This window comes from Rhynchophorus ferrugineus, unplaced genomic scaffold (genome assembly GCF_030347505.1).
Source record: "Rhynchophorus ferrugineus isolate W39M unplaced genomic scaffold, kcgeb_rfMv2 rfM11, whole genome shotgun sequence".
Taxonomy (NCBI): domain Eukaryota; kingdom Metazoa; phylum Arthropoda; class Insecta; order Coleoptera; family Curculionidae; genus Rhynchophorus; species Rhynchophorus ferrugineus.
The window spans coordinates 17677501-17704130 of NW_027472590.1; the positions used below are offsets into that span (position 1 = coordinate 17677501).

The 26630-nt window shown below is 30.7% G+C and overlaps 1 protein-coding gene across 2 annotated transcripts in view; it reads right to left on the bottom strand.

The window, feature by feature from the left end:
- LOC143204552 (uncharacterized) overlaps positions 1-26630 on the bottom strand; it is a 237693-nt gene that overhangs the window by 84060 nt on the left and 127003 nt on the right. For both annotated transcript variants that reach the window (XM_076417141.1, XM_076417142.1), the window contains exons 2-3: positions 17970-18105; positions 2729-2924 (exon numbers count right to left, since the gene is read on the bottom strand). In XM_076417141.1, the coding sequence (XP_076273256.1) occupies positions 2729-2924; positions 17970-18105 (332 nt within the window). The remainder of the gene's footprint in view (positions 1-2728; positions 2925-17969; positions 18106-26630) is intronic.

Sequence of the window (26630 nt, forward strand, 5' to 3'; positions counted from 1 at the left end):
CCAACTACAGTTAACAGCCAACTAACGTCTACATAGCTAAGCTAAAATTAGAAAGAAATACTCTGTTCAATTACAATTCTAATATTGCCTATCAGATCTTCAAATAAAATAAATCTACGTGTCGAATGTCAGTACATAAGTTACTTTGATGGGTTATTATTGCTTGATGTAAGTAATATCGCTGCTTCTGTTTTTTATTAGTAAAATTAATAAACTGAAATTTTACAGAAAATACTTCTGGTATTATTTGAAGATGGTACAGTATTAAGTACAATTTATATGGATCATTGATTAAGTCCACAATGTATCACTAAAAACTGTATAATGCATCAATGTATATAGATGCTACTTAATATTGATCGAATAGATATTGATCGTTTAATATCTTACCACGATTTTAGTGCGCGAGACTTTAAATACTGACTTTACCTGACTTACGTCGTCGAAGGTAGTTAAATGTGCAACGACCTCCCTCACGTGCTAACAGTATGGTTAGTATGAAAAGCGAAAGAAATTATTCGAGTCAGAATCGCATTCAAGAGTGGATAAAGTGGATAGGGTTATAATGCAAAATGAATTCATGGCTATCAAACACAAAAATAGCGAGAACTACAAGAAATTGAGCTATTCCACAAGCGCAGTGCTCCTGAGTTTCAAAAATGTCTAGCATTTCACTAGTATTCATAAGTAGATTATGATGTCAACGAATCAGTTACAACTGGAGAAATGATAATCGTTATGTTGTGCTGGTGGAAAAAAAATTACCACAGTTGGTCCCACTATCAGCCCATGAGCTTTAATTTGGATGGAATACTTCTAATCTTTTCTTGGGCAACATTATATGAAATAAAATAGTTGTTTACAAATAATATTTGGCCCAATCATAAAAGTTTTTTGGGAACATTAAGACATGTATCAGAAATAAGTTAACATAATGTTTAACATAATTTGCAACTATAAAGTAAAATGATTTTGTTACCACTTTCGGGCAATCCGGATGCAGAAATTGATTGACGTTATATTCACAATTCAACAGTGAAGCGTAGTATAGCTCGAGAAGTACAACCCTTTCTTTAACAGAACAAAGACTTAGTAAAAGTCAGAGCCAACAAAACATCTGGTAGCTACACAGCAATTGGTTATTGTTATTGTCGGAGAAAATTTGCCACAGAGATGTAGGGATATGAAGCTTACCAGGTCATGTAGTTCCAAATTAAACTTGAATCACTTATTGTTATTGTATACTGCATAATTAATAAGCGAAAGTGCTTTAAACGTAGTCACTTTTTCAAAAAACAACTATAATATAAGTATGGCCTGAGAATGTCTTTTCTATCATATTATTATTACTTGAAAACTAAAAAAATTGTTGCAAGATTATACCTCTTCAATACAAATACAAAACCATAAATTACTTATAAATGTATAATCCAAATCTTATAAAATTTACAAAACACGGCAAAGCAATACGTGAAATAGCGCTAGTGTCTTAATTACAATCTTAGAATTGAGATTTCTATTTGTACTATATCACACGAAGAGCACTACTGGATTTAAACATTAACTTTTATTCCCTTTGAAATAATTATTTAGGCTAGAATAAAATATTTGATAGCAGAATTCGTGCTTATAGTCCAGTATTTGATAATATATGATGACTGATGAATTTTAATCCATGGTAGACCTATAATTTAATAGACTTGTATCTCAAACCACTATTAGGAAACTATAATTTACTATCAGTTTAGCGAAATGACCGAAAATAAAATAATAACAATATTTCCATATCCTTGACCTAATATAGACTACATTATCCTAGATTGACTAGAAATATGTAATGCCATGTAATGGAATAATTTATTGGAAAAAAAAAGTAAAATACGTATAACGCTCGTTCAACTATATTTCGAAGTATATTTGCATTCGCATATATTTGTCATTTCTTGTTTACCTAAGAGATATGAACACTTATGATTTATTACCCACTTATGAGAACGAAATGAATTATTGACGACAAACTTCATTTATAATTTATATTTTAAGCTGTATAAGTGTTTAAACATAGGTCATATATGTTTTTTGTTAAAGAAAAATAAAATATTGAAATAAATGGGAGTTATTTTAGTTAGCGTTAATGGTATAATATATCACGATTTAAACTAACCTTAATTGATCAATTCTATATCATTTTTCTTGTGAAATTTCTTGTTATACCGTCACGTATATCATTTATAATAAAAATTTTCATTCAAAAAATATTTATTTTGAATCATATGAAAGGAATTATATGAAACAGGAATATAATCGAAAAATGGCTTTTTTCAAGTATATTACGAAATTACTTTTTTTCGAAGCAGTTCACATCACATCCAAAATACTACTGAACAGATCTATTCGAAGCTCTCTTCTCATCGTATCATATTTATAACAATTTTCAATTTTTACTTATTTAAATAAAGACATCATTTTGTCAACAAATTTTTGACTTACTAATTTCAATCGTATTGAAATATTTTGCAATAATCAACTTTTTATTTGAGATTATTAGAAGAAATGGAAATATATCATCCAGGGAGCACCATTTTTTTTGAATATCTTAATTTCTTTCTTTGTATATTTTTAAGAGGTATATAGATAAAACATAAAATAAAATATGTGTTTATAGAACATAACATAAATAATTTATGGCAGCTTTATAAAAATATGATTTAAAAAGTATAAACCATACCTTTGCTCCAGTTTTCTGCCATAGATTCAAGTTGTCATGATGCTCGCTGTGTCCTGTGAATACTACTGGCGGCTCTCGTATATCCAGCGCCCATATTAACTTATTGAGAGCATCGGTACAGCCGTGCCCGCAGAAAATCACTGCGTCATCTTCTGAGGCATTAACGGCATTCCTAATGATTTCTCTTGCTTCTTGTCTGCAACAAAAACCATTATTATCAATGATATACCCTTTAGGTAAGACCTCAAAATGTAATGGTTATATGCCTTATAAGCATTCTTATTTGAACGTTTCTTAAACTATCAATCAAAGTAATTCTCAGAATAAACATATAAAGTTAGTCATATGCAAATATTTCCTATATAAGAAAAATAATATCTTGATAAAATTAAAAAAGATTTCTGAATTTGAAGTAACATATAAAAATAATCTTCTTTAATTACCTTATTAAATCTTTATCAATATATGAGGTGCTCTTGTACAATTATGGGAAATGTAAGAAATTATAACATTAACAAAAAAATTATACGAATAATGGGCTCAATCAGGTTACTTAAATAAATAAGACCCAACTAAGAATCAACATAAAACCCATCACATAAAGTAGAGAACATATATCTCTAACCGTTAACAGAAGACGATGCTACAATCATTGTCTGATATAAAACTTATATGTAAAGCAACGCCAACAACAAAGTTTAAAATTTTAGTCTTTGAATTTGCGTAAGTGTATTTTTCTTTTCGATTTTTAAACCAAGTAATCTATAATATGTAAAATAACAAAACAAGCCAAAGTTATGCCAAACAAGTTATCGAGAGGGATTTTCCAAGTTTAAGGGCGGTGAATTTGGCCTTAAAGCCAACGATTGAATACTCTTGGTACAGCCGATGATCAGCACTTACGAAGAGGTTTAAAATGAGTCAATGATCATTAATTCACGTTAAAGGAGAATCCCTATAGTACCTCAAAGTAGGGGAGAAGTTGTAGTTTACGACAGACAATATTTATACTCGTATAACGTAGATCGTTCAATTTTCTCTAAACAATTTTAAGATTACAAAAAGACATAAAAATGTATTCACGTAAGCTGTTAGTTACCGAATTTAAACCGATGTTTTATTTCTATATAACCAAAAGAATTGTAAAAAGTATTATAATATAAGTATTATAAAATAAAACTTTATCGACTAGTTTAACTTGAATAGTGAAAATCAAAAGATTTAATGTTAAATTAAAAAGACCCATAATATAGCGAGTTTAATATAATAAAAATATTTTTAATTGTAGTAAAATAATTAAAAGTTAATTAATAACCGATATATTTTGCTGTTGCAAGTTTGTTTGTTAACAAGGTTGATTGTTAAAACCTCACATAAACTTGTTTCATGTAATATCAACATGGATAAAGGAAATATTTAATAAGTCCTACTGTATTTCAAGAGAAATATTTATATTTTGTTTGTCCTAAAATGTTCAAAAATATATACGGTAATAAAGATAATTTAACATCTTCTTTAGATACACTATCTTCGGTCAGTTTTGGTCTAATGAGCTTTTTATTCTGAAGATGAGTGCTGATTAATTTAAAATTTTAGCTATAAACAATAACATGTGGATATTACACAAAAATTCGGTGTTAAACTAATATCATGGTTAAAGCCCTGGCCATGATTTGCAAGTGGGTAATACAACGAGCTGGACATTTCATGTTAATCAAAGGTTAATTTTTCAAGTTCGCATATCTGACTAATCCTGGATATTCAAATTTAAAGACCTTTCATATGTTTCTAATAATTCATACTTTCAATATAAATATGCTGGCAATAATATACTTTGTCGGTATTATAGAAAGTTTTTCTTCACATCAATGATAGATTACACAATATCTTATTAATGGAACATAAGCACTCAGAAGATGAAGACAACCTAACCTTTGAGCCGAGTTTATTGAGCAAAATTATACGATGTTTACATAATCTGTTTCCATGTGTCATGATCAATTACTTTAGAAATAATCGAAAAATCATAAAAATACCAAACAATCTGTTCGAACAAAGATTCGGCACTATTAAGGATTATTTCATATCTCCTATAAGAGTCAATATGTTAATGGAACATTTCAAAAACAATTCACCTTGACTCACCGAAATTCTCAACATCCAATTCACCACCACAGTGACCGATCATTTCGAGATTCTCTTCTTAGACGTTTTAGTTCAGGTAAAAGGAAGTCAACTGGGATATCAGGTTTACAGGAAATTAATACATCCAGACAAATAGGCTACATCGAACCATCATCAATTCCAAAAAGTATCTGTCCTGAATTCTTTAATTTGTAAGGCCTTCGTCATATCCAAACCAGATCCTTTAGAAAAGAAACTTGAGCTCAGACTCAAATATAAATATCCCCCAAATGAACAATAAAATTCGCCTACTACAAAAATAAAAAAGTTTCCCTAGTAGTGTTTACGTTTCTTTAAGAAATAACAGACCTGATTGGAATGGTACTAAATAAACACGAAGTCAACGGAAGATATCTTCGGCAGGGAGCAAACTAAAAGGGACTCGATAAAGATAACAGGTGTACAAGATCCCCTCGGTAAGTGGGAAAGGGTACATAGAAGAAGCTGGTATAGAAGAAGAAGCTGAACATAGAGAAGTTATAAAGTCAGCTTTGGCTGAACAGTGGATGGATACTGGGTACAACATTGGGTTCAAAAAAGTAGAGGTTTTAGCCACGTCACAAATCTATTTTGAGAGAAATCATGAAGATTTTATGAATATATGAATTATTTCTGATGAATAACAAGATAATATTATCAAAGAAAAGGGCCATAAGACTAACTCAATCATATACCATCCTTACAGTTTTTTAAATTATGACAAGTACCTGCTTAAAATGGAATAACATGATAGGGAAGCCTCAGGATCTCCTATCATGAAGATTCATTCTCTAAGGATTACAAAACCTTTGCCAGTTTTAGTTAGTAAGCGTGGCTCCGATTCAAAAGACAATAATTCACAACCTCACCTTGTTGGTCTAACAAAGATAGTTAATTTAAATTCAAATATTGCTTAACGTTCTTACGTTTATCCGGTGTTTTCTTTCTACCATGAACATTGCCAATACTTATAACAATAATTTAAAATTTAATGATCTAATAACCAGCAATTAAGATGAAAACACATATAGGTTTATAAAACTAATCTAACATATAGTTATGTTGCGATATATTTAGATAGAATTAACAAGACCTAAATTTAGATCATTTTAATGATGCATAAACAAATGGCGGCCGGTATAAAGGTAATGGGTGTTATATAAACATCGAATCAGGAAATACATAAACACCAATAAAAAAACGGCTGGCATAATTTGAATGAAAGTAAAATAGCGAAGTAAAAGTGGAAAGAGGAACAATTAGTTCCAATTATCTGTGAAGGAATTTTCGGAAAAATTAATAAGACCCCCTGATAGTTCCTGATTTCATTCGGTTATTATCAAACCAAACGGCATGCCAGTGCGTAAGTTTTGAATTTATTATTGCGAAATACCAACAATAATTATTTTTCCGCATTCGCAACACATGTACATTCTGCAATTAATGCTGATTACAATATAATATTCTCGGAACTGTGTTTTTTAATTAATAGCACCATAGATACTGCAATAATCATATAATACAATGATGCTATATTTAAAATTGTACACAGTAATGTTATAATATTGTATGTAACATTTTGAAAGCGTACAAATCCAAAATTATATTAAACAATCGTTCAATAGTATTAGTTGCTTTCGTATCCTTCATTACTTTTTCACTTTAAAAAGGCATTTATAGACAAAAATTGATAGAATTCGTTTCCCATCCTTCTTGCATATTATCGATCTATTTTCTCCTTCAGCCTTTTTAAATCATTTATCAGTCAAACCTTGCAGTATTGACTCAGTAAGTACGCTGAACCTAAGCAACTTGTGATTAAGCGTTGTCATGTAAGAGAATGACTTTGCGCCTATTAATTCATAATTTAGGTTTTTTTGGCAAGTATTGTCATTCAATGCACTCTATTAATGTCGGTAGGCATCCACAATAACAGTTTCATTCAGTTTTAGAAGTTCGTAATACACAACACCTTGTTTTGTTGATCCCACTATATAAACAGTAATACTTTATGACCATGATTCCGCTCTTATGGTAATTATTTCGATATAAATGACTTTCCTGGAGTAACAGTTTTTTGGCTGCAAGTAACCACAATGCTGAAATGGTTCGAATAGTAATTTTCCTTGGGAACTTCCTGAAACCAAAACTGACAATTGGATAATGATGGCAAAGCATCACCAGAGGTTTCCAAAACTATTTGATAGCACTCTAAATTCGCCTACATATTTCAACACATTAGAAGGCATTTTGTCTATTTTTAACAAAGACAAAATGAGAATGAAAAATCCGCTTCGAGTTTAAAACTGGCAGTATATTCGACGTCATCAATGACATGCATTGGCTGTTTTATTGGAAGGACTATATTTCGAATTTTCACCAATATATCACTGATCAATATACATGCAGGCACTTAATAAATATAATACACTATAATTTAATACCTTATATCAATGACAATGATTAATTAGAAACATAGCCGGCTTGGTTGGCGTAGTGGTAAAGCAAATTCATGTTTTTGATTGTTATTGTTGTTAACATTTGGGATTATCTGTAAGTAACAGTGCAAAATCCGATAAGGAAAATTATTCTAGTCACGCCGGTTAACAGGCTGGTTAAGACTGGATGATTTCTAAATTGGTCACTCTCCAGAGGACCGTGGTTCGAAGCCCACGTTAAACAGTAGGTTCAGTCCGGATAAATCCAAGTTGGTAAAAAGGAGACTTTTTAAGGACAAAAATATTTAAAAAATAGAAAGTAAAAAATATTTAGTAAAGAAAATCAAATTAAGGATCTCCATTCAATAAAGCTATTGTTGATTATAAAAATAATTAAACATAATTAGTACTAAAATATGTATATACTATAATGAATATGTGTGTAAATTACTAATATTAATTAATATTTTATGACAAAAATATATTTAAATATATACGGGAAATATCGTAAATTTAAAAAATCTGTGTGTATTAAATATTGTAAAATTACAATACCATTAATATCTGAACATACTAATTATTAATACCTATTTTTTATAAAATAATAGCGTATTTATTATATTATCGAGATTCAATTTATTTTTTGATTAACGGAAATAGTTTCCATGAAATACTGGCAAAAATCTAACATGACAAAACCTTGACATAATTGAAGTGGTGTGGTCCGATTGATATACAAAATGAATGATTTTTAACAGAATATGGCACGTTAGTACAAACTTTATTGATTAGAATTAATTAAACCTTCAGTGACCTTCAGATTCTCAAAATCATTATGATTGATTTTCACAAACTTTTTAGATATTGCAATTTCGAGCTTGTATCTATTCAATATCACATATATTTAATTTAATTTTATATTTACCCTCAGTTTATGGGTATTTGAAATCGGAATATGTAAAAATAAGTTATTACAACAATATATAAATAGTAAACGCCATACAATGCGCTGATGTACAAAAAATAAGAAGAGGTTTATGGAAACATTAATTTTATTCTCCTTGGCCGAAATAGTTCACATTTTATATGAGAATGACATTTGTTTTATATGCTATATTTCAAGAAAATAATTAAATGTCACAATGAAGAGCACTACCTTGATAATATGGCTTTTTGCTTATGACCGAAGAAATTATTATTTACCTTAACAACCTTGTAACTTCTCCGAACAACTGTCTTACAATAAAAATAAAACTGTGCTCATTACACATATATCATTTTAGTATTTAATGTATTTTTTCGCCCTATCAGTAGGTAATATAATAAAGGAAATTTCATAAGATTCGAGTAATATCGAAGAGGTGCTATAACAGCTGGTCTTCTGCTTCGTAACCGACTTCAAAAAAGGAGGAGGTTCTATATTCGACTATATTAGCTGATTTCTCCGTTAGTTATGAACCGAATTTCAAAACATTTTTTTATTCGAAAGAGGTGGTCCCATTGGAACCAAGTTAGGATCTGGTCGGGGGAAGGGGGGAAATCGAGGAAAAACCTCAAATTTCAAAAGCACGTACAATGTTTTCATATATTTATCTCTTCCATATCTTTATCTAAAATAATCAGATATTGGTATATAATATTATAGCTGAACTGATGTGACAAAAAATCGGAGGTAGTTCAGTGTAAAAGCCATTCAGTTTACTTTTTAAGCACTAACAATGTAAAATGAGAAGTCGTAGAAAAATTACAGGCAACTGCTTCTATGGTGTAATGGTTAGACCGTTCAACTCACAGGCGGGTTATTACGTACATATTTTGTTTTAAAACGTTTTTGTTTTATGTTAAATATCTGGGTTTCATTATTTTTTACTTTTTAGTGAATTTCTTATATATTTTTTAAAGTAGGTTCAATTTATTTGTTAAACAGCCCCGAGCCTAAATAATACGAAAATCATAATATAATGTTGTGACATATACATAAAAATAAATTACGAAGAAAAAAAATCTAATTTGTTGCTCGTCGCCGACTTCGAACTGCCCAGTTGGTAGTAGTTAAAATAAGGTAGGTATTGAGCAAAAATTATGTGTACATAGTAGAATATAAAATATGTGTAGTAGATAGGTTAAATAAGTTTTTATTTATTTTTATTTAGTTATTACAATGATTATGTGCATATTTTATTTTAAAAAGTCTTTTTGGGTTAAAAATCTAAGTTTGATTACTCTTTAAAATCGGTTCAAATTCATCTAACTCAATTTAAAAATGGCGATTTTGATGTATGTGACAATAAATGGCCTGGAAGACCAAAAAATTCTAAAAAAAATCGAAGACAATGTAATTGCAAGGTTCAAGGTTACGAAAACCCAACTTAAGGGTCCCTCAAATAGCTTAAAAGTTGATGACTTAAAATAAAATCTGAAAAGATGGGCACGAATTCCTTGAAAATGCTTTTACTTCGATTGTTTTCAAGATAAAAAAAGCTTTCAGCAAAAAGAGCTTCTGTAGCGTATTCCACTGACCATAAAAATTGAATCCCCTATGACAATACTAGGCGCAAAAAACATGGGTTAGTCCAGGAGGGCCAACCAAGCGAAATATTCATGGCCATAAAGTATTTCTATATGAGCCAGTAAGGTATAGTGTACTATGAGCTGTTAAAACCGAATGACACTGTTATTGCAGATGTCTGCCGACACCAGTTCAAAAAACTGTATAAAATATTGTTGCAAAAGAGACCAGCAATATCGAGTAACAGATGCAAAGTCATATTTTACTCATCAGCATCGTGCTTTCTGATTACCACTTGTGAAGATCGATACAGTATGGCTTAGCTGGTACTGATATTTTTGGCCGATATATCAATATTTTTGTAAACCGATATTTTTCGATATATTTTCAAAAAAATTAAGTATATATTATTTCTTAAGCATAATAAAAAGCCATTTAATTATTTTTTATAAATTGTTTAAATTGATAGTAAATTTGAAAGGTTTAGTGTATTTTCTATTTAATTTTAAATGTTTTGTTTTTGCTTACTTATTTGCAAAGGTTTACTAAAAATGTCGATGTTATTTAAAATATCGATATATCGAAATATCTGAAAAATATATGTTGGCAAAAATATGTAAAAAACCTGTAAAATGTGATGGAAGCTTATTTTGATGAATATATATTGTACTAATTTTTCCCAATAAATTTAAATAAAATTTTTCTGGATTTTAAAAATATCGATATTTTATTTCTATCCCATATGTCGATCTATCATTTTTTTTTAAATATAGAAAACTATATATCGATATTTTTTAAAATATCCAGATATCGATATATCAATATTTTTCTCGGTGGCGGACACCCCCACCTGGAACACGATTTCGAAATGCTGAAGAGGTACCAAAATGGATAAATGATTCGTGGTTTTTTCAACATGATATCGACATGTTGCAAGAAAGATGATAAAAGTTATAAGAAATTATCGATAATATAACTGCAAATTTTAAATGTTCACTTATTCATTGATTGAAAAGTGTTTTAAAGAAATTAATTAAAAATTGTGAGGAAAATTATTTCGGATGCCTAGTGTTGACCAAAAACAAAAACATAATATTTGTATTTCTATTAATCTAAAACAATCAACATATATAAATTAAATATAAGACTGTATAGTATACCTGAACCATTTGTTTATTAAATTTTTATTTTTTTATTAAAGGTATGATAATGTAACGTATGTAATAGATGTGATTATCAGTTGACACTCACGCCAAACCATACTTATACAGTCCGTTTTCATTCTGTTTACACATATTCGATATTCTCGTTATCTATCTTAGGATCTCGGTCTACTTAAATAGCTTCACTCATGTTGTGCTACATGTAATATATTACGCCATATTTTACTATCGTTAGACCCAAACAATTCCACAATACTACGACAGTTTTTGAATGCTAATAGTTTGATTTAAATAAATATTCTAAAGATTCCGCGTATAGATGAAATAACAATTGATTTTTACGACACAATACGTATTACAATTTTAGATTTTATTTCCTCCTATTCACATATCACTCTTTGGTAATGCAATTGGATCAAATACAATATCGAACTTCGATCTAGTGTGCTGTGATTGATTCACGCTGATTATGAACATTCGTTCGAGATTTTTAAATTGTATTTTTTCCTAAGTTATGCTTGTTGATAGGACTGTTTAACATTTATTTATATCTAACTATACTACTATAGAACTATAAAAATTATTAGCTTTTTTGGAGTAACCAGACTTGAGAAGTTGATTTGTTTCATTTCAGTTTGTAATATAGGACCATAAAATACAAAATAGGTAGCTTATATAAGATAACATGTCTGTAATATATATAATATATAGGTAATATCTTTACGTCTAAATTCAAATTAATATCATAAAGTTTCAACAGTGTTCAACATCCTCCACTCTGTTTAAGGTTTATGTAAGTTTATGCAATTGTTTAAAGAGTTAGATCCAAATTATTAAAACTACTAAAATTTAACCTATTATTTCTTCAACTTAGGCTTTCGAACTAGGAAAGTTTTGAAGAAAATGATGATGAAAAGAAAATATTTGGTTGATAGGTGTTTAATATCGTAAACTTTGTTTTTATTGCTATTTATATATTTACTATAACTTAGTTGTATGCTCCTATAGAACACTTTTCTGTATATATTAGGTATAGGATGAAATTCTTACTTATATTTCAGCAAACTTGTTTCATATAATAAACTAAACAAAAACCTAAGTTCCTAGGACAATACAGAAAATAACACAATGATTCACTGAAGGAGAAGTTAAAAATATCAAAACAATAACATATTTCAAGATGCAAAAATACTACTTCCTCCATAAAATAATATAAAAGGTTTATTTATAATTAAATCACACTGTGTACGTTGGCACAACAAATAATGTGGGTGTATCATTGTTATCCATAAAACACGCATCTCAAGGATAACCGTTGTCCACTTTCACATAACTCACGAAAATACACTTTATAATTTTAATTATGACTCTGCAGCCAACGTCATATCAAGCCTACTTCATTTAGTCGTTAATATCAGTATGGTATTGACATGATTATGGTGTTACATCTTATTTACGAGAGTTCATATTTAATAAATAATGAAGAGTCACTTCAAAATATTTTAAATGTTCAGTTATCCCGACAATTAAAATAATTTAAATTAATTAAAATTCAATTGAAAAGTCCCGGCCTGACACATAAATGGCGCTACTAGAATTCAATGCATATGATATAGTTAGCCCTAACCCTCAAAAGAGGCGTGTATAAATTTGACAGTTGCCGGATTATCAGTTTGTGAGTTATAGAATTTTGAGTGAAGCAACTTTTATTATTGTGAAAAAAATTGATAAAAAGGAATTTCGCGTATTGGTAAAATATTGATTTTTGAAGGAAAAAAATACAGTTAAAGCAAAAACTTGCCTTGATGCCGAATTTCTGGACACCGCTCCAGGAAAATCAACTATCAAGGATTGGTATGCTAAGATTAGACGTGGTGAAATAAGCACCGAAGACGGTGAACGAAGTGGACGCCCAAAAGGGGTTGTTGCCGACGAAAACATTTAAAAAATCCACAAAATGATTTTGAATGACCATCAATTGAAATTGAATAAAATAGCAGATACTCTAAAGTTATGAACTGAACGTGTACATCATACCATTCACGAATATTTGGTTATGGGAAAGCTCTGTGCAATGTGGTTGTCGCGCGAGCTCACTTTTGGCCAAAAACAACGATGAGTTGATGATTCGGAGCAGTGCTTGAAGATGATGAAACGTAATAAACCAGAGTTTTTGCGTCGATATGTGACAATAGATCAAACATGGCTCCATCATTTCACTCCGAATTCCAATCGACAGTCATCCGAGTGGACTGCACCCGATAAACCTGCTCCAAAGCGTGGGAAAAGGCAACAGTCAGCTGGCAAGGTTATGGCATCTGTATTTTGGGATGCGCATGGAACAATTTTCATTGATTACCTTGCAAAAGGAAGGACCATCAACAGCGACTATTACATAGCGTTATTGGACCGTTTGAAGCACGAAATCGCCGAAAACGGCCGTATTTGAAGAAAAATAAAATGCTGCTTCACCAATACAATGCATCGTATCACAAGTAAGTAAAAACGATGATAAAAATCCACGAATTGGGCTTAGAATTACTTCCTCAACCACCGTATTCTTCAGATCTGACCCCCAGCGACTATTTCCTATTCTCAGGTCTCAAAAGAATGCTCACTGGGATGAAATTTTCGTCGAATGAAAGGACAAATCGTACTACACAAATGGTATCGAAAAGTTGTAGGGTCGCTATAAACAGTGTATCGGCCTTGAAGGGAATTATGTTGAATAAAAAAAGCTAATTTTGCCAAAAAATGTGTTTTACTATGGTAAGCCGGGGACTTTGTACTTAACTAACATTATCTGTATTGTATATTATAAGAAAACTTTTTGCGCTTATTGACTCTTTAAACACAATTAATTCATTTATATTACTTTATATTAAATAGTCGTAGTAAATAAATAGTTATAGCAATAGTCGTTCCAATGTGTATAAACAAGAAAAGTCGTATTCATGTTTTTTTTTAAAGAAATTACATAAATACAAGGTTACAAGGATAACTGTTGAATTATTATACAATAAGCGAAAAATATTATATTTTCAAGGCGGTGTTTTTCATTGTAACATTTTAATTAATTGTATGAAACAATTAAGGTGTAAAACAAATGTTTTACACTTTTACAGTGTGAGCTATTTCGGTCAAGGACAACAAAACTAACGTTCAATTGATCTCTTCTTATTTATTTATGGTTGCGTTTCAATTAATTTCTTCCTATACTTTTATGGCGAATTTAATTGCTTTAAATTGTTGAGTTTTTATAGGATATTTTATGTTGATATTGAATGATACTACATGAATGTTAATGAAAATGAACAGATGTCGAAATTACTATAAAACTAATAAATATCAACTATGTAGTTTATTGTTATATAAATACTCGTGAAGGCAAAATATTTAATAAAATGTTTTCTTGATACCTGATGATTTGAACACTTCATAACACATTTATAGATAGGTACGGATAACCAAGATAATGTATTCTTTTTATTAACACGTAGTGTTTCCTACTTTGGTTGATATAATCGTTTTGTTTTAGAACCGAAATCAAGAAATAATGAGTCGACGAAGAAGTAATTTGCTTCATTTTTATGTATTTCGATGGGTACGTATGTATATACTATTCATTTTTTGAACGTGTGAGAAGGTATTGACAAGTGTATTGACAAGGAGAGACAGTTTTTCGTAGCTATTGTTTTCCAGCTACCATTTCCTTGGTTTCCCTCGAATATTTAATTGCTTTAATTGTACTCTCAGTTTCTGAGATAATATGAAAAAAGCTTGTTGAATATCTACAACGAAGTTTTCTGCTTCACAGTTGAATCATTCAACTGTCTTAAACATATAGTAAAGTACATATTTATGTACATATAATTATTAGTACGTATACTACGTTAGTAAGTAAACATTGAAACCCACCACTCTTATTTATTAACTTGAAATGGTATCCATTGGTATTGTTAAAACATATATACATCACTACATAGTATAAAACAAAGTCGCCTTTTCTGTCCCTATATCCCTATGTGCGCTTAAATCTTTAGAACCACGCAACGGATTTTGATGCGGTTTTTTTCAATAGATAGAGTGATTCAAGAGGAAGGTTTGTATGTATAAGACATGCATAATATACTAAGGCAACATTGCTAATTTTAGAGGTTTCTAACGTGATGTCGTAAATTAACCTATTTTTTTAGGCTTATTTAGCAATTAGCAAAAACGCTGCCTAACCCTACGAGTTAGATCAAATTAATGTACTACAGTATTGTACACCATAAAAAGGTCTACAAAAAAGTCCGCGATGGTATATATTTATCTTTTAGGAATAACCCACATTAACCATTTTTATTGTTTACTTTTTACGTGAGAAAATGGCTTATTTACGAAGCTATTTTAAGCAATACGGCATTAATCCTTATCGAATTAAGTACCTTAAATACAGTGTGCAATTAATATAGATCAATATGGTTCCATACAGCATGTAAATTAAACAAATATTTTCGGAGATATTACAAATTTAAAATTTGCGTTTAAAAATGTGTAATGTAATAAAAATTGTATGAATTTAGATATTCCAAAGATAGCAGGAAATCTTCATAGTAAGTATAGGGGAAGAGGAATTGTTTTACTCCAAATTTAATGCGTGCAGGCCAAGGGCAGTAATGAATGAACCAAAAATACTGGATCGATTTTAATCATGTTTTCATTGAGTGACATAGGCATATATATTTTATGCCCGTGCAAAGTCGGAGCGGGCCGCTATGTTTTTATATACAACGTTCATATTTTTTCTGTAGTGTATTTAATTTAGTATCAACATTGCACCCGTGCGAAGCCGGGGCGGGTCGCTAGTTTAACTAATATAATAAGAACAGAAAAGTGTGCCATTTGCCATAAGCAAATATTTACCAGGTCCGCAGATAGTATGAAAAAACAACATAATCCGAACTTCACTGAAAGAAAAACGTGAAAATATCAAAAACAATAATATATTTTGAAGTGGAAAAATACTACTTCCTCTATATATTATAACTTTATTCATAATTAAATCTCACTATAAATGTTGGCACAACAAATAATGTGGGTGTATAATTGTTATCCATAAAACACGGATCTCAAGGATAACCGTTGTCCACTTTCACATGAGTATTACAAAAATGCGCTTTATGATTTTAATGATGGTTCTGTGTTGCCAATGTCATATCACGCCTACTTTATTATATCGTAAATATCTGGGTACTTTTGACATGACCAAGATATTATTTCCGATATACCAGTGTTCTTGTTTATTTTTAGGGAAATAATATTCAATAACTAACCAACGTTCGTCACTAGGAAAGGATTAAATTATATATTTATTTCGACAATTAAGAATATATAATAAGTAGTGGTAGATAGAATTTTAGCTAATGTAACTTTTTCAATATCGAAGCGTAATAATGAATAATTGCAGAGTGCTTAATCTGGAAAATACGGCGTAACTACTTTGATAGTTCGTGTTCTGGCCCACTGGAATCTCGTAAGTATATTTACACGCGCATCTAGTTAGTGTCAATATTTTTAATTTCAAATTCAAGTAAACGACAAAAAGTATTCCGGCAAACTACAGGCCATGATGATAAAGAGTTAAGGGCGTTACTGACGTATGACTTGAACACCTTATAACACATTTATAGATAGGTACAGATAAACATGTTCATAAACATATATTCTTTTTATTATCACGTACTGTATCCTACTTTGGTTGATATAATCTTTTTGTTTTAGAACCGAAATAAAGAAATAATGATTCGACGAAAAAGTAATTTGCTTTATTTTTATGTATTTTAATGGGTACGTATGCATATACTATTCATTTTTTGAGTATTGACGATGAAAGACAAGTAATATATGATACAAGCAGCAGTAATTAATACATCATAAATGTCACGCGGTTATCAAAGGTGGGTAGGATGAAAAGTAAAGTAATAAGAAAAAGCCTCAGTATTGAATATGGATATCAGTGGAAGAATTCGTAGAAAAACAAATATTTTTTTTCCATAAAGTGATAAAATAGTATCTGCACTGTCGCGATTTGACCTAAATCCTGCCTCCACTTCTTGCTTTGTTTCTTCGAACGCTCTTTTAAGCTTAAAATGTTTGTGTAATATGCGCTACAAATAAATAAAATCAAAATAAACGAAATATGCCTAAATCAAGCAACGAGGAATAGCTTTCAGATCAGTGACACAAAATATATAAACAAATGCGCTGCCATCTCCAACTCTTGTACAGTACATTATTCGCAGTTTTTTCAAGTTTTTATTTTTAAAATCAAAATCTAACAGCTCTGCACCGAGAAATGCCGACAGGCAATTTGGAGTCTGAAGACAAATCCCTAAAGATTTCAAAATAGCTTCATGGAATTTTATTTCCTCATTTGTTAGGGAGTTGTTAGTTCCCACGTGAATGTCCCATAAAAGACAAAGTAAAGATGAAGCACCTGCAAGAGTGTGATCGAAGAGTGGAATAAATAAGCAGAGAGTAATGCAGTTTTATTTAAACATTTAGATAAAAAAATTATTCTTTTAAGCAGTTTGGTGTTTTTATTATTATTGGAATATATATTTTAAGTGAGAAATATGGATAAAAGATAAAGACTATATGAATACGTATATAAAATAATGAAAATATGCAGCATTTAATATGAAACTAAATACATAATTTGCATAGATCGAATACATCGGACAAATAGAAGAAATAGCGAGCAGGATGTTCGGAGCAGGATTCGAACCAGTGTCGTTGTTGCAACGAGACAAATTGTCCGATCACTTACCCGCATCACCAATATATCGGCCTAGACAATATTACATAACGAAGGTCAGTTTAAATTCTATTATTCATTAATTTACTCACGTTCGGCTAGGATAACACTGATAATTGATTTTAAGTTACAAGACAGCATGACAGCGCAACTGCTGCATACTTACCTAAACAGGGTGGTTTGTAAAGACGATATGCTTGTTGTAAAATGAGTATTGCCATACGTTGGGAGTATTTCTCGTAGAATGTACTCTTCGATGAACTGAAGTGATCGTCCCGAAGCGGCATAGTCACAAAATACAGCTGAAACAAAGAAAATAATAATGAATTTTAGAATGTTGTGTATAAAATTGCATTTTTTACACACACTTTGGCAAATCAATTTCAATAATGTTAAAATATTTTAAATGTATTTTTAGGATAAATGATGTGGCTCGGTGAATGGAGGTAAAACGAAATGAAATAGTGGCGTTTACATTATGTCACCGTTATTTATTGGCTATATAAAAAATGTGAAAAATACAATTAGATAAAACGTATGGCAGCGGTGTTACCTGGAGACGAGGTTTGGGTAGTCGATGGTGGCACGTCTAAACCAAACGGGGGTTGAGCACTGAATGAATCGCAATACCTTTCAATAACATCCCAGATAATCGTCTCGGGGTTGCCGCCAGCTATTCGTTATCGGGTTCTAGTTGGCGCTGCTGGCACCCCGCCCGTGTTCAACATCTAATCCGTAGTCACATACGTTACGGTAATTCAGAAAAAATAAATAACGACGGTATCCGACCGAATCTGCCCAAAGTTTTTCAAATCAAAATGTCTGCCATTATGACGGAGACGGCGAGCGAAGGAAAACATTATGAATTAAACATAGCGCCGAAAGGAATGTTTAGCCGAGACGCTGATGATTAAACAGTGATGTAAAAATCTCTAAGAGTTCAAAAGAATGAGAAAGAAATAAAATTAGGACAAAAAATTTAAAAAAAAATGAATTGAAAATAATGAAGTGAAATTTAAGCTTCATTGTTCCAGCACTAAAATAAAATTTAATGAGGAACAAATGTTTGAATGAATATAATGTTGAAGAAATAACGGTAAAATCGAAAACGAATCGAATTAAAAATATTGAAAATTTTGAAACAAAAAATATAACGGCCACGTAAAATACACCATGTTGCAAGTACCCTCCATTCACGAGTCCAAACCCAATTTTGCGAAAGATCACGTCGGGGTCACCACTTTAGGGTAAATGATGTGGCTCGGTGAATGGAGGTAAAACGAAATGAAACAGTGGTGTTTACATTATGTGACCGTTATTTATTGGCTAAATAAGCAAATGTGAAAAATACAATTACATAAAACAGATGGCAGCGGTGTTACCTGGAGACGAGGCTTGGGCCGTCGATGGTGGCACGTCTAAACCCAACGATGGTTGAGCACTAAATGAATCGAAACACCCTTTAATAACATCCCAGTTAAACGTCTCGGGGTTGCCGCCAGCTATTCGTTATCGGGTTCCAGTTGGCGCTGCTGGCACCTCGCCCGTTCTCAACATCTGTGTTTAGATTTCTGGGTATTTTGTAGACCGTTAGTCCACGATGTAAAATTCGACATGCCTCTAGGTCGCTACATATTTATTAGTGTTGCTAATAGTGGTTGCCGACCACAATGTATCTTTAAAATAACTTAAATCTAGGTATATATTATATTAACGTTGGGAACTATCGACTGAAAACAGTCGAAAAAGTCTATAGTCAAAAAACTAGTGACTGTAAATAGCAATTACTATTTTCAGTTAAATTCACTGTTCAATCATGATTGAATCATGTTGATAAGAATTCATGCAACGTTCCACTGTTTTTTTTAAGTTCGTGATGTCAGACGAAGATGTACGAATGCTTTCCTGTATAAATTGTGAGAGAGCAAAAGACGGAGATAATTATCTATATGCAATTAATAATTTAATTTTAAAGGAAGTAGAATTATTTTATATTTGAATGTTCTGTGGATCTGTAAAAAGGAATGTAATTTTTCTGTGGAATGGGAGAATAACCCACAAATGTTTTATCGAATTTTAATATGTTAATTGCTAATTTTAAATAATATATTATAATAAATATAGACAATACAATACATAAATACTAGATCAAAATTAAACATATACCTGATTATAGAATAAAATTAATCCATGACATTTTTTAAATAAAATAAACGCTTTATTTATTATTGAACGGAAATATTTTTAACAAAAATCCAGAGAGTTAACTCCAAACGAAAAGGTCAATGAAAAAAAATTACCTATTATTGCCATAAAAACAGTCAAAAGTATTCTACTATTTATCATTCACAATTTTAATCTTATTACCCTATTAAATTAAGAATCTTGAAAAGTATCGTTCCAAAACGCTTCTATGTTAATATATAATATTTGTTATTTACAAGCAAACTAAAAAAAAAATATAAAACTATATATATTACATATAAATCTATGTAAGCATAAATTCGGTACATTTTTATCAATGTCGCGGCTAGGATTGAGCCAGAATGTTAAATTAAGAGGTCACCGGGTAGTATGAAGATGTATGTATGTCATATCACGCCTACTTTATTATATCATAAATATCTGGGTAGTTTTGACATGACCAAGATATTATTTCCGATATACGAGTGTTCTTGTTTATTTTTAGGTAAATAATATTTAATAACTAACCAAAGGTCACTGGGAAACGATTAAATTAAATACTTATTTCGAGAATTGAGAATATATAACAGGTAATGTGTAATTTTAGTTAATGTAACTATTTCAGTATTGAAACATAATGAATAATTGGCGAGTGATAAATCTGGAGAATACGGCGTAACTGCTTTGACAGTTTGTGTTCTGGCCCACTGGAATCTCGTAAGGTAATTACATGCGCATCTGGTTAGTGTCAACATTTCCAAAGTGATAAAATTCACGTAAAAGACCAAGAATGTTCCGACAAACTACAGAACAGGAAGATAAAGAGTTAAAGGCGTTACTATATGAAGATTTATGCCAAAAAGAAAAAGAAAAATTTCAGATATTTGAGGATCATTGATTTTATTAAAAAGCTACATGTTTTGAAATCCAGAGACTTTGGAAAAGAATTTGTTTTTATACAAATTGGATAAAGGGTAATTTTAAGACAACAAAATCATAGATCGAGCAAAGAATATAGGCAAAATCTAAGAAACACGCTGAAGACCATTGCTGTTGAAATGATAACGTTCTGTATCTAGAGAGCTCAAAAACTATATCTAAAAACTATCTAGTGTGTTAATAATAAATAAAATGGAAAAAAGGAATTAGTTTTGTCCGAGCACATGGCTATAATAAAATCGTATATCTGATCTGATATCTATATCTGATCTATAATAAAATCGTAATAATGATTGTTCAAGGAAATCATACTATAGCTGGTCTGTAGTAGAATGTGTATAGAACATATACAACAGATTATAAAGGGATAGTCACTTGTTCATTCAATAAAAACTTATTTCTTTATAAGCGGAAAATTCATATAAGCATCCTTATATATAAGCTATGAAGTGTGAAGGGTTTAAAACAGCCAAAACTTTTATTTTGCTATAGAACAGATACTCATATTAGAATGTACCTTCGTCCGCCAGTTTATATTTTATGGTTTTGTAAATAGCATTACTTTACCCAAATTTTTATGGTATACCTCGTATGGAATAGTTTCCTAAGTTTTAATGAATCTAAATTCCAACAATTTCTGGTTGATAAATTAAACTATATTAGTTTACAGCAACTTCAGTCTGCTTTTATTGGCCTATACTCTGAATTGATAATCTAATACCAGGAGTCAATAAATTATAGGTGTTTTTTAAAGATTATATTGTAATATTGACTGTATTGCACTTTCCTTATTATAATAGTTTATAACTGATGTCCTTGAATACTTTCAACATACCTTTTATGACTTTGTAGCTTCAGATGCCATACCTTTGCCCGAACTTGACTTAAATAAGTCTAACTAACTTAATAAACAAGACGTTGTATCTTGTACCTATTTTCTTTCGAAACTATCTTAGCTGTGTAAAGTTGGGGTCAGAAGAAGCTTTAGAAAATCATTTGTGTAGTTTTTCGGCCAGAAGTTCTACAATAACGGAATTATGCTTGTGACAAAAAGTGATCTATCAAAATGAAATATTTATTACAGATTAGCGTTTTAAATTTAAATAAATTCGCGTTGAAAACATGAAAAAAAAACGGAATTATTTTTCCTGAACCTATTATTTTGAACCACTCTGTTGGGTAATTCAACATTTTTTTAAAATAGTATTCATAGTTCTGCTTAAAACATTGGAAACTTTTTAACAAAGAGCAACAGAGAGAACCTTTTCATGTATCCAATACATTTGTGATGTTTTTTCAGTTTAGGATAACAAAAAATCGAAGCTAAACTATACGCAAAAATTGTATAACTATTTTTAAAGAGAGTTTGTAAATACTTTTCTACGATTTATTAGTACTGCTTGTTTTTGCGTACAAATCGGAATTGTTTATAGTGAACGATCAGTAATATATTTTCGTTCGAAAAAAACACACCGAATAAAATAGATATTTTCAAAATAATCATATACTTTAATAATCGGGAATGGCAATTTTCGATAACTATTACAAAATAATAAATTCACTTTTTTAGTATTTTTAGTGGAGAAAGGTCGCTTTCTACAAATATTGTATTTGTATTGATGTAAAGGCACGTGTAGCGACCTTGAGGCATGTCGAATTTTACACCGTGGAATAACGGTCAACAAAGTACTCAGAGATATAATCCCAGATGTTGAACACGGTCGGGGACAATTAGAACACGATAACGAATAACTAGCAACCGCGAGACGTTTATCTGGGATGTTATTGAAGGGTATTTCGAATGATTCAGTAACCGACCGTCGTTTGGTTTAGACCTGCCACCATCGACTGTCCAAGCCTCGTCACCAGGTAACACCGCTGCCATCCGCTTTATCTATTTTGTGTTTTCCACATTTTTATATTACTTCAATAAATAACGGTGACATAATGTAAACACCACTGTTTTATTTCGTTTTATCTCCATTCACCGAGCCATAATACTTACTCCGAACATGAAAAGAATTGAAAAAACTTTGGCTCCAACCCATTATATTTATATAGATAACAACTATATCAGATAACAACAACAGATAGAGAGAAATGAGAGATAAAGTAAACGCAGACGTATTAGACGCAGGGTATTCTTATAATTGCCAGATCTAAACGTTGCTATTATGCCAATGCTATGATGTAACTATTCAACTAATTTATATTTTCAACAGCTTTAACTTGCTAAAAACTTTTTCGGTTGTTATTTTCTATTTTATTATCTTACTTTCTTATTATCTGTTATATTTACTTGCTATTCATGTATATAGTCAATTCTATACAATAATGTTCTTTTTCACTATAATACCAACATTTGGCCATAATCGCTTATTATAATTATATGCAATAATTCATGAAGGAGCTATAAATAATATTTCCTATTTATGTTTTGTCGAATCGAAAGTAATTTATATTGATAATGCCACGATTTTCCGAACACCTAGCTTTCTTTCATTCCTCGATATTCAGGTATTTAGCAAAGCAGTATCCTTGGTCCATTATTACAACTTGTATAGCATTATACCTTATTGTATATAGGTGACTTGTCGATCTTAAAGACCATTATTGTGTCAATATATGTTAATGATGCAGCAATATTGTCAACTGATGGTAATCCAATATCAGCCCCAAAGAACTTCCAACTTGATCTCAACAAAATCCATCCAAAAATACACATGATAAGTATTTTTATAGGACAAAAGTGTCAGTGAACTCAAATACATTCGCCAAATAGTTAAATATGCACTATCAGTGAAGTCCTTAGGGTTTTACCCTATCCGACCTAATTAATATCAAAGACACAATAGTTTTTAAAATATGATAGAATACTCATTAAAATAAGTTTTAGATTATAGGTCTGTAAAGGAAGTCACTTATTGACGAGATCTTATTACCTATTGGGCAGATTGTTGACACCTAGGAAAGTACAAAAATTATAATATAAAGATTCCGATATTCAAAAAATCAACCGGAGAGAAAACATAAAACCAACAACCGACGACTTAAGAGGTGTTCTTGAGTCGAACGTATTCATCCATATATCTTAACACACCAATAAAATTAAATTATAATGTTTTATATCTGAATAATAAAGAGCCGTAATCAGGTTTAAAATATGCCAAGTGATATGCTGAAATAATAAACGCGGTTCAGATTGTTTTGTTGTTGTTAATTAGCCGAGTGATTATGTGAAAATGGTTACGTCGGGACACGTGTACTGTGATCGCTATAAAGAATATATAATGTTTGTTCGGTTCGCGAACGAAAATGTTGGAAGTATTACATTTTGTGGAGGCGATTCCGACATGTGTGTAGCGTATGTCAATCCAATGTTGATTTACATTACAATAAAAAACATATTTTTCGTGTGGTCTCTCCAATTTCATTACTTTGTACACGTTCGTGTCACCAATTGCAAAAAATAAAAGGGTTATACCGTAAGCTTTATATTTTAAAGTCGTCGAATTGTTTAAAACGTGTACTTATGATTGAATTTTCATCAAACCTACTTGTTCATTAGACAGATGCAAAACTACTTACTACTAGCGTTGGGAACCATCGACTGAAAACGACTATCGACTGTTTAGTAATTGACCACTTTTTACTATCGATTGTTTCGTCACTATTTTTGGTTCGAATGATTTTACTACTTTTTACCAGTGACTGTTTCAGTCGAATGATTTCAGTCGCTATTTTCGATCCGACTGATTTTATTACTATTTACTATCGACTGTTTCGGTCGTGTACTTTTAGTTGCTATTTTTGGTTCTACTAGTTTCATCGACTGGTTTTAAACGTTCTGGCTCTGTCGTCCTAACCGCAACCTTGTGAAAATATAACCAATTTATGGCTACATAGATTTATATGTAAGATATATAGTTTTATGATTTTTTGGTAGTTTGCTTCTAAATAACTATATATTGTTTATTAATATAGCGGTATTTTGGAACGTTTTTTTTCCCAAGATTGTTAATATAATAGAGTAAAAAAATATAAAATAGTAAATGATAAATAGTAAAATACTTTTCACTGTTTTTATGGCAATAATAGGTAATATTTCGATTACTATCTCAATTTTTGTTAAAAATATTTTATATTACTTTAAGAGCTCTAGTAGTTATTGTGCGATCATTTTTGATTATGTCATGGATTAGTTTTTTTCTATTATCAGGTATATGCTATAATTTTTATTTAGTGTTTATGGTTATAGTTTCTCGGTTTTTTAGGTTGAAGTTCTATTGTAATGTCCACGTTTATTGTAATATACTATTTATAAATAGCAATTAACATATTGAAATACGATAAATCATTTGTGGGGTATTATTCCATTCCTTTTTACAGATCCACAGAGAATAATCCAATATAAGAATAATTTTACTGCATTTAAAATGACATTATTAATAGCATGTTAATAGTGTTCAGAAACAATTTTTTCCTTTCCTTTTTTGAACTTAGTACGTGAAGGAATATGTACATCTCCGTCTCCCTTACACTATCGTTGGATGATATAAGCACATATAAAATTAACTGCTCCAAGCAATTATAAGTCCGTCCTTTCCTCTCTCACAAATTATACAGGAAAGGGTTCGCCTGACATCACGAATTGAAAAAAATATTCAAAAAGTGCATTTGACTGAAAATAGTAATTACTATACGCTAGATTTTTGACTACCGACTGTTTCGACTGTTTAGCGACTATCGACTGTTTCGACAGTTTTCAGTGGATAGTTCCCAACGCTACTTACTACTTGTATATAGGGTTTATTCAAAATAAGAGTGAAGTCACGAATCAGCGTATAAAATACGCCTGATTGTTAAATGTTCGCAAAGTTCTGCAAAATATTAGTGATAATAATTAGGGGTATTTGTGATTACTCTGAAAATGACGATGTCAAAAAATGGTCGATCAGAAACAGATTGCGTCTCTAATCAGCTACTTTGAACAGGAACGAGAAAATAGGGTCTGCCTATTGCTAGTAAAATGCCTTAGAGAGATACTTGATAATATTAAATATTAAATTGGTGTAGTTCTATTAGAAATATTTTTATCGTATTGCAACTACAATGAATATTAGTATGAGGACGGTAACAGTAATAGGGTGGAATATCATATTTCGGCGTCATTTCGGATGTAACTTGCCTTTCGTTAGTTTTGTTTATCTGAAATAAAGAGGTTAAATAAGGCTGGGGACGCTTGGAAAGCAGCGCTTCGTCAATTTTGAAGAAGTTAGAAAATGGATCGATGAATGGTTTTGCTCAAAAGACGAACACTTTTTTTGGGATGGTATCCAAAAATTGTCTGAAAGATAGGCAATATGTTTAGAATCAAATGGCATATACTTCGAATAAATACATTTTTCCATTTTCTTGAAAACTACGTAGTTTTTCCAAAAACCCAGTAATGACTTTCCGATACACCTGGTATAAATATATATAAAAATATAAACAAGACAAATCGTTTTGACAAATAAAACTATTTAAATCAAATTTTGTTTTTCCTCAAGCCTAGACAGCTTGGTATAAGTTCTGGCAAATATTTTAAAAATATGAATCAGCTTAGAATGTGTTCGATGTAAAATTCGAATGATGTAGACTAAAACGGTTTATTTTTAGTTTTTGCGATGACACTGCTTTTTGCACATTTTCATGGCAACGA